This window comes from Salvia splendens, chromosome 9 (genome assembly GCF_004379255.2).
Source record: "Salvia splendens isolate huo1 chromosome 9, SspV2, whole genome shotgun sequence".
Classification (NCBI taxonomy): domain Eukaryota; kingdom Viridiplantae; phylum Streptophyta; class Magnoliopsida; order Lamiales; family Lamiaceae; genus Salvia; species Salvia splendens.
In genome coordinates, this window is record NC_056040.1 from 10,863,190 (window position 1) to 10,873,204 (window position 10,015).

Below are 10,015 nucleotides of genomic sequence, written 5' to 3' on the forward strand. Positions count from 1 at the left end.
TGATTTTTTTTTATTTTTATTTAGGCGGGGGAAGATTGGATCGAGATTCAAATACTTGCCATTCACTCTTACAAACACACCAGTAATATTCAAATAATCTTAACAATATTATATTGGAATGATCATGTAAACTATAAATACAAGTCTGTTAAGCCGTCATTGTCATTGTCATTTTCATTTTCAACTATTAATTCGGGATTTATGGATAATTTTTTCTGCCAGATAAACAGGATAACTTCAGTAGAATCCATTAATATTTGTTTCATTAATAAATATTATCATACCAATCAAAATGAATTGGCTACATCGCAAACGATCTTCTTTTTCTGTTCTTTTTGACCAATTTGATTGATCTATAGACTATTTGTTCAATTATGGAGTATATGTTTATTAGTTTTAATATATCTTAGTGGAGCAAGTAAAAAGTACATTTTCAGGTAATAATTGCATTAAAGAATTTAAATATTGCACTTAATTTGTCTACTATTTTGCTCCTTTTCCCTCGTCATTATTTCCACTAGCAACACTTTGGGTACTATTATTACCATTATCATACTATTGTTATTAAGGAAGATTATCAATTAATCTATGATTGACTGTTGATTTTCTTGCTTCATGATTGAGTATATGTTTCATTTGTTTCTGTGCCACTACAAAATTTCCTATATTAGCGGCACCTGTAAAGACCAATTTGCCCCCCTATGTCTCCAATTTGGTGAAAATATTTTAGTTAAACTACTCTTATCTTCAACGGCACTCTACACTGTTGTCTGTTTTTTTTAAAATGTTACTTCATTTACTATTTATTTTGTATTTTTTTTAGTTTTTTTAATTTTTTTTTTTACTATTTTAGATTTATTAAATAATGAATTGATTGATTCAGTTCCATGCACGAACAGGATAATAATGGCACGACTACTATTGCTAAAATAAGATGAAACATAGAAATTCAGTTTCTCTGTTCCTTTCTCTATCGACATGACATGAACGTACATAGCAGTGTTGGGTTGTTTCTAACGTTATGAAGAAATGGAACACAATGATCATAGCTATTTAAACTATATGATGATTAATCAAAACGAATATGTTTATGGTATTACCCTTTTGAGTTTTGAGAGTCAATAAAAACGACTCTTACCTCTTGCTTTTGGTTCGTTAAAAGTCGTGTCATCAGTCCTTATTTAAGAGTGGATTTCGTTTTCAATTTTACAAATCCCGAATGCATGCACTTTAAACTTTAATCTAAGTTTTCTACTACAGTTACGCTACAACTGATTTTTTAAAAATAATAGATTCATATGGTCTAACGAACATTTTGGGGAGGTGTATTCAGGATAGTTTTAATTAATTAGAGTAAAGAAGTCAAATTTTGATATACTTGAGCTAAAATTATACCAACACATGCTAATTTTTAAAATTTCAAATTAAAACTTGGTCTCATAGAGCTTAAATGAATGGTTTGAATTGGGATAGGACTTTCGCGATTAGAGCATCACTGACCCATACTAAATGGAACCGGACCTATGGTTCGGTTTGATCCCAATGCATTGGCGGAGGTGAGGTGGACTTGAGGGCGAGGCGTGGTCTTAGACTCTTTGGAGGTGGGAGACTGGATGCAAGTTGCGGTCCGAACTTGGGCATAGAATCACCCAATTTTTCAAAATTTTATTTATTTAACAATTTTACTTTTATTTATTTTTCATCTATAAATACATTTTTAAACAATCACACTTTGTTATGGTGAGCCGTTCAATTTGGAGAAGTTCTAAATTGACACGCTTATGTTCGTGAATAACAATTTCATGGCCATCTCCTCTACAACATCTCATCAAAGAAATTTAGTCATAGCTCATCCAAAGTATTTTAATTTGAAGTTAATATTACCTCTATTAATGTTATTTTAAACATTTAAACTATACGATTTTCAAGATTTAATTAATATAAATTCAATTATTTATTTTTATCTAACAGACATATGCAATTGAAAAAACATTTAAAGAGAAGAAATAAAAATAAGTACTGAGTTATAAGTTGAAGAAATAAAAATAAGTACTGAGTTATAAGTTGTTGTGATATGTTTGGTGATTTAATATTGAAACCGAATTGATTTGCTAACTAACAACTAGTTTTCCTCGTGATTACTATATTGAGATATTTAGTAACCAGCTTTAGAAAAGCTGCATTTAGTTGAAATGCTATAGAAATTTGTGCGGAAAAAGTTGGTGTGCTGATTTGGGATTAGATTAATGCAACAACTCCGACATCTTTTACAAAGAAAACTTTGTCATTACTAGCTCCATTATTTTCTAGATGTTGTGAGGTTGAGATTTTTATGTTATGTCCGTCCCTTAACTAAGGGACGGGAATCTGCAACCATCCACCTCTTATCCGTCTCATAACCGTCTTTTAAATTACTATTCATTCAATTTCATTTTTTATTTTTATTTTCAACTAAAATCAATTAATAAAACCACACTTCATTAAATAAAATAAAATTACAACATAAAATAAAAATACAACTTAAAATTAAAAAAAATAAAAAAACATAATTAAAATCCTAAAAAAATAAAAATTACATAATTTAAAATACAATTTTATAGAAAATAAAAAAAACTACTCCGCCGGCAAATCATCCCCGAAGGCGGTGGAGGTGCACTCAAGCCACCTAGAGGCGGAATACCAAGTTGTCTTGCCATAAACTCAATTCCGGCAAGATAGGCTTAGTATTGGGGAGACGTCATGCGGGAAGTGTCCGCCATTGTGGCGGTCATGTACATGGACGTTAGGGAGTTCGAGGGTGTCCCCGAGCCCGAGCCCGCCTGACTTGATTCAGCTCGGCCCCTCCTCCCTCCAGCCTCCTTCGCCGCATTTCTCCCTTGCGGCTGACGGGCCCACGGGAGGACCCCCCGGCATTGTCTGCCGTGCCCTCAACCTCCTGCGAGGCAAACTCTTGTGCGGCGCTGCCTGAACCGCCCTCACTAGACGAGTATTGGCCACCCGTCGTGTACTTCGTGCGCTTCGAGGTCGAGCCCGAGCCCGAGCAAGACCGGCGCACCTTTCCTCGTCTTTGTCGACCTCCTAAACATCGACATGTTTGAATTGTTTGCCGGTGTCATCGAAGTAGACTCGCAAAGCCGACCTCCGAATGTCGGCTCCCGTGGCTCCACTTTGGTAATGAACCGCTTCACTCTTGTAGATGGCGCATAATTTTTTGACCTCTCTGTCGACTCGGTCAAAGTGAGCGCGGAGCATCTTAAATGTGCGGCGGCGGAACCCCTTCGGCTTAATCTCGTGGTAGGCCTCGGTGACCTTTTCCCAGAAGCACTTCCGGGATTGTTGATTCCCGACGATGGGATCGTACGAGACGCTGATTCAGGCGTTGTACACCGCCGGCGTTTTCTTTGGGCTGTACAGATGCCGACCTAGATCCTCCTCCTCCGCCTCCGCCTTGGAGCTTCCACCGCCTCGGCCTTCTTCCGGAGTGGGTTCAACGGAATAATCCTCCCGAATCTGGGATAATCCCTGCGAATATCTCAGGGTGGAGGGACGAGTGTATGCATCCACATCAAAATGGGGTGGTTGGTACCCCCGACGTCGACGAACCCTGGGTGCCCGATGTCCACGAATCGGAACCACCACCCAGGACATTGTACATGCCCCCAGTCGCCGAACGCGTTGATGTCGAACCCGCCGGAGCCGCCACCGCCACCGCCAGAGTTTCCGTCGCCGAACATTTTGTGATGAGAGGTTAGATGAAAATTGGAGAGGAAATGAAGATGATTTGGGAAGAATAGATGTGTATTTGTGTGTGAAATGAGGATGAATTATGAGTATTTATATAGTAAAAAAATAAAAAAAGGAAAACCGGTAATATTACCGTTTTTCGTTATTTTTTTTTAATTCGATTTTTTTTAAATGATTTATTGCGTCAGCGTGACGATGCCCACTCGCGGGCCGGCGAGTGGGCGTCACGCATGACGCCGGAGTGCGGCACGTCGCGCTAGCGCGTGGCGAGACGTCTCGCGATCCGTCTCGGTGGGACGGAACGCTCAGCGGGCTGGGGACGAGACGGGGCTTTGCAACATGTCACGCTGCCGTCTCGTCCCGGCGTGACGGATTATGGGCCACCCGCGTGACGCGTTGCGGATGGCCTCGTGGAGTTTTCCCAGAATTAATGTGGGATTTTGGCAGCTTCTCTAAATTGTCCTTTTTTATAATCATAAAAAACGTTAGAAGACGCAAGTTCCATATAGTCTACTCCTAAAAATGAAAATTTAGTTGGGAGTTGGGACTAAATTAATATCAAGGCTTCTGGCTAAGTGGCCATCAATTTTTTCATTGCAAAAATTAGAAGTATGGAAATTTTATGAATTACTATTACGAAAATCCTAAAACAAAATAATATTAGCAAAAATTATCTAAAAAATAAAGATGGGGACAATGAAACAAATAATTTACTGGGTGCAAGTTCACGGGGGTACCACTGGGAAACCTTGTGACCAAATTTATTGTCTAATAAATATTTGCAGAAGCTTTCTTAAATTGCTTCTGAAATCTGAACAAACTTGTCTTGATGTATTCCATGCCAAACCCTCACCTATTTATTATGTCGTGCACATTCAACAACAAAATAGGGAAAAAAAAACAGACGAAAAATTGCTTGAATTTTTTTAATGTTATGCCAAATTGCATAGGATTTTGATTATACTATAAGCTTTTTAAATAATACTGTGCATATATACCATTAATAATTTATGAACGATAGTATTTTTTTTCTAGGACGACACACTATAACGGAAAGAAAAGCGAGTGTCCATAAATATTGATTGTGACAATGCACTTGAATTAAAGAAGCAAATGTCAACACAATTAAAATAAAACTAAACTTAAAATTAGTTACTAGACATTTTGAAATAACTTCGTACTTTGCCCATTTGACTAAATACAGTTAAACGACATTGATCTTAAAAAGATAAACTATACCAAAATCGATGTTTAAATTACATCATACTCATTGAGTTTTGGAAAATTAAATTACGTTATTGACTTTAAAGTTTCTGAAAATTAAAACCCAGTCCCTGAATTTGTAACTATTTCTCGCTAATATCCGTAATAATGAGATACTGTTGTTTTTTTTTTCCATCGGTGTCATAGTATAAAAATGGAAAAGAATCAATATATAAAAGTTATAGATATAAAAGTAAGAAACTTGAAATGACAAAAGAGGAGTGAAAAATAAAGTGGGACGGGGGCATGGGGCTATAGATAATACTATGGAATTGTGTGAAATTAATAGTTTAGTTTGGTGAAGATCATTGCATGTATGTATGGTAGCCATTATTGAAGACTCAAACTTTTGTATTTTCTCAAGGCTTCAAAGGCACAAAAGCTATAAAGCAACTAGAAAGATTACTTCTTTTATCATTATATTCTTCTTTTTTACCCATCCACTGCTGCTTTCTTTCAATTTGATCACCAGTTTCCCTAATCCCACCGTTTTCTACTAATTATATGGCTTTTTCATTGGCCCTTGATGCTATAATCAAGAAAATTGAGGGGTTGATTGTCAAAAAAATCACCACTTTTGACCATTCTACAATTTCTGAAATCACAAGAATCTGATTGGATTTTTTGCCCATTGTTAAAAATAAATAAAAAATGACAAGAAAAGAAAAGAAAAGAAAAGAAAAGAAAAGAAAAGAAAAGGAGATGCCTCTGAGATAAGAAGAATGCACATTCATTCTTTGATAATGCCAAACAGAGATCTGATTAATTAACAACACCCTCTGGCCCCTCTTGCTCCAAAAAGCAATCCAATTATCTTTTCATTTCAACTAATCAATCTTACTGTGCTTGTTTCTCTCTCTCACTCCATCTCCATCAATCCTTCTTTCTTGTTTCTCCAGTCCCCATGCACTTGCATTCTCACACACACTCTCATGATATAAGGTGACACACCCCACAGCCTCTCTCTCTCCCTCTCCCTCTCCCTCTTCCTCTCTCTCACACACACACACACACACACTTTACCATCTTTCTTCTGCAAATGAGAGATGCAAGTTCCAATGGAGATTCTCCACCTAATTCTGCTTACTCCATTGATGTTGTTGATGCAGCCACTTCTTGCAGAAGATGATCCCCTCTCCTACGCCCTCTTAAACTTAAAATACGAAATTCTTGATCACTCCAACACCTTGAGTGACTGGTCTCTACCCTCTCAACCCCACCCCTCCCCCCAAATCCACGCCTGCTCATGGACTGGGATCAAATGCAACCACAACTCCACCAAAATCACAGCTTTAGACCTCTCGATGAAGAATCTAGGCGGCTCTCTCTCCGGAAAGCAGTTCAATCTCTTCGTCGATCTCGTCGATCTCAACCTCAGCCACAACTCCTTCTCAGGCAAACTCCCACCTGGGATCTTCTACCTCAAAGGCCTCACATCATTAGACATAAGCAGGAACAATTTCTCTGGGGTTTTCCCACCTGGGATTTCTAATCTTACCAATCTTCTTGTTCTTGATGCCTTCAGCAACAGCTTCTCTGGGGCCCTCCCCCGAGATGTTGCAAGCCTTGATTCCCTCGAAATCTTGAATTTTGCAGGGAGTTATTTCAGTGGGCCGATACCATCAGAGTATGGATCCTTCAAATCGATCCAATTCATTCATTTAGCTGGGAATTTTCTCAATGGAAACATACCTCCTGAGCTGGGGAAGCTCAAGACACTTTCTCATATGGAGATTGGTTACAATTTATATGAAGGTGGGATTCCATGGCAGTTTGGGAATATGAGTGAGCTCACCTATCTTGACATTGCAGATTGCAAACTCTCAGGCCCCATCCCATCCCAACTCAGCAACCTCACCAAGCTTGAATCCCTTTTCCTCTTTAGGAATATGCTGAGTGGTAAGATTGCATGGGAGCTCAGCAGAATCTGGAACCTCAAAAGCTTGGATCTTTCAGACAATCTGCTTTCTGGGCCGATCCCAGACAGTTTTTCTGAGCTGAAAAACCTCAAATTGCTGAGCTTGATGTATAATGAGCTGTCTGGCTCTGTCCCTGATGGCATTGCTAAGCTTCCACAGCTTGATACTCTGCTAATATGGAGCAATTACTTCACTGGCTCATTGCCTGAGGATTTAGGCAGGTTTTCAAAGCTGCAACATGTCGATGTTTCGACTAATTTGTTTGTGGGAAATATTCCTGCTGGTATCTGTGCTGGAGGGGAGCTGGCGAAGCTGATTCTGTTTACGAATAATTTCACCGGAGGGCTGTCTCCTTCTCTCACAAATTGTTCGTCTCTAGTTCGCCTTCGACTTGAAGACAACCGGTTTTCAGGTGAAATCTCTCTGCACTTTGGGAATTTTCCTGATGTTTCATATGTGGACTTGTCAAGGAATATGTTTGTAGGAGGTCTTCCATCTGATATTGATCAAGCTTTAAAGCTTGAGTATTTCAATGTGTCTGGTAATCCACATCTAGGAGGCGTAGTTCCGATGAATTTATGGTCCTTGCCTAATTTGCAGAACTTTTCCATGGTTTCCTGTGGTGTGTCTGGGAATATCCCTCCGTTTGAAAGGTGTAAATCTGTTGTTGTCATTGAATTGGGAATGAATAATTTATCTGGAAATGTCCAAGAAAGTGTGTCTAGTTGTGAGCAGCTCGTGGTTATGGATTTAGCTAGCAATAATTTGAGTGGCTCAATACCTGTGGAGCTTGCTACTCTCCCTGCTCTCACCATTTTAGACCTATCACACAATGCTTTAACTGGCTCCATCCCGGCTAAATTTGGGGTCTCTTCGAGTTTGAGGCTTCTTAACGTGTCCTATAATGATATCTCGGGTGCAATCCCTTCTAACAACACGTTCAAGATGATGGACGAGAGCGCGTTTGTTGGCAATTCGAAGCTCTGTGGGGCACCCCTGAGACCATGCTCTAGTGGGAATGGGATCTCAAACGGGCTCCAGCTTGGGAGCAGGAGAGCTCAGAAGCTGGCTTGGGTTCTCATATTATGTGCAGTGACTGCTTTGTTCATCATGGCTGCAGTTTTCGGGATAGTTTACTTGAGAAGAGGGAGTAAAGGGCAGTGGAAAGTGGTTGCTTTTGATGGGCTTCCTCAGTTCACAGCAAATGATGTTTTGAGGAGCTTTAACTGTGTTGAAGCCACGGCTTTGCCAGACTCAATCTGCAAAGTGGTTCTGCCCACGGGGATCACTGTCTCAGCTAAGAAGATCGAGTGGGAGGCGAAGGAGATGAAAGAGATGTTGCAGTTTTTGACTAGGATTGGTGATACAAGGCATGCAAATTTAACAAGATTGCTTGGGATTTGCTACAACAATCAGCTTGCTTATTTGTTGTATGACTATATGCCTAATGGAAACCTAGCCGAGAAGATTGGGATGAGCAGAGATTGGGAGGCCAAGTGCGGGATTATTCATGGAGTTGCAAAGGCTTTATGCTTCCTTCATCATGACTGCTTTCCTGCTATCCCGCATGGGAATCTCAAGGCGAGGAACGTGCTTCTTGATGAAAACATGGAGCCCCGTTTGTCCGAGTTTGGACTCAGTTCAATAGTTGAATCAGTAGAAAATCCTCTACCAGCAAAGATTAGAAAGGAGACAGGTATATATATGGCTTTTTTTGCAATAAAATGCTGCATTTCTAATGCACTTTAGCTGCTTATATGGTTTTAAAATACATTTGCTGGTCAATTATTTATTTCATATCTGTTTCAATGTTCATTGACATTGAACAAAGCATATCTGCTTATTTTAGGATTGTTAAACATGTTTGTAATGCAGGTGGTTTCATAACATCGATAAGGGACGAACTGGACATGGATGTGTACAACTTCGGGGAGCTGATTCTCGAGGTCTTAACAAATGGGAAAGTGGGGAATGCATCACAGAGCCTTCCAAGGGAGGATCTGACGAGGCGAGTTGGAGATGACAACGGCATTGTTCCCTCCTCATCGTTGCACAAGGCAATGGAGTCGGTCGTTGAGGTTGCGCTTCTCTGCACGAGGAGTATCCCATCGCATAGGCCTACTATGCAAGATGCAATCAAGCTCTTGCCAGGGCCAAAAACCAGAGGGCGTCACTAGGTTTCGCCATTTTCAGTTTTCGACTTGTAAATAGAGTTGATTTCTGCCCTTTTTGGCTGTGTTGATAAGTGCTACTTCTGCTTGTGTCAAAGAACATATTGCTGTTGTAATGTAGGGAATCTAAGGGTTTTCTTTTCAGTTTGTAAAATTTTTGGCTGTTTTTTTAGTGTTCGATTTTTAATGGATTGTCTTATGTGAGGTGAGGAATGATGATTTCCTGCAGTGTCTTGATGCCGCATAATTTGGTCTAACTAAATGTGTGATATGTGATATATATGACATGCAAATGCAGCTCTAAGTTCATATAGTGAAATTATTCACCATTGATATTAAAAATATTTTTCACTTCTGTTCATTTTTTCGCTCGGTTTCTTGATCAGTGTCATGTAGTGTGAAAATACATTCGAGTTTCTTCATTGTGACAAATAATTTTATTTGATATTTATCACATGTTTCACTCAATATTGTTTAACGACAATTGTTTTCTTTTGCAAACCAATAAATAAAAAAAATCAAATACATGATCCTAGAGCTTATGGTTTTGAATATGAGATGGTTGTGCATGTCACGCGAAAAAAATTATTTTTTGGATAGAAAAAACGTACTACGATCACAAGTATCCCAAAATAAAAACGAAAAAAACAAAAAAATGTGACATATTTGTGCAGATGCCACGAGTTAAAATAAAAAAAAAATGTGAGTGATTGGAGAAGAAAAGAAATAAAGTGTGAAAACTGAAAATGGATAGACAGAAGAAATAGTACCGCAAAGTGACAGTGGTATTATAGTGTACGTGAGAATCAATTTGAGTATATTGTTTGTTGCAGCATGTGACCCAACCATATAATAATTTATTCAAATTACAGAATTTACAAATTTTATTTTATTTACTTTTGAATATAAGGATTACAA

General features: G+C 38.8%; 1 protein-coding gene across 1 annotated transcript; it reads left to right on the forward strand.

Moving 5' to 3' along the window:
- Positions 1-5,810: 5,810 nt before the first annotated feature.
- Positions 5,811-9,301, forward strand: LOC121748103 (leucine-rich repeat receptor-like protein kinase TDR). The gene is made up of 2 exons (XM_042142319.1): positions 5,811-8,622; positions 8,802-9,301. Exons 1-2 carry the CDS (start codon positions 6,054-6,056, stop codon positions 9,101-9,103), a joined length of 2,871 nt encoding a protein of 956 aa, XP_041998253.1. The 5' UTR covers positions 5,811-6,053; the 3' UTR covers positions 9,104-9,301.
- Positions 9,302-10,015: the final 714 nt, after the last annotated feature.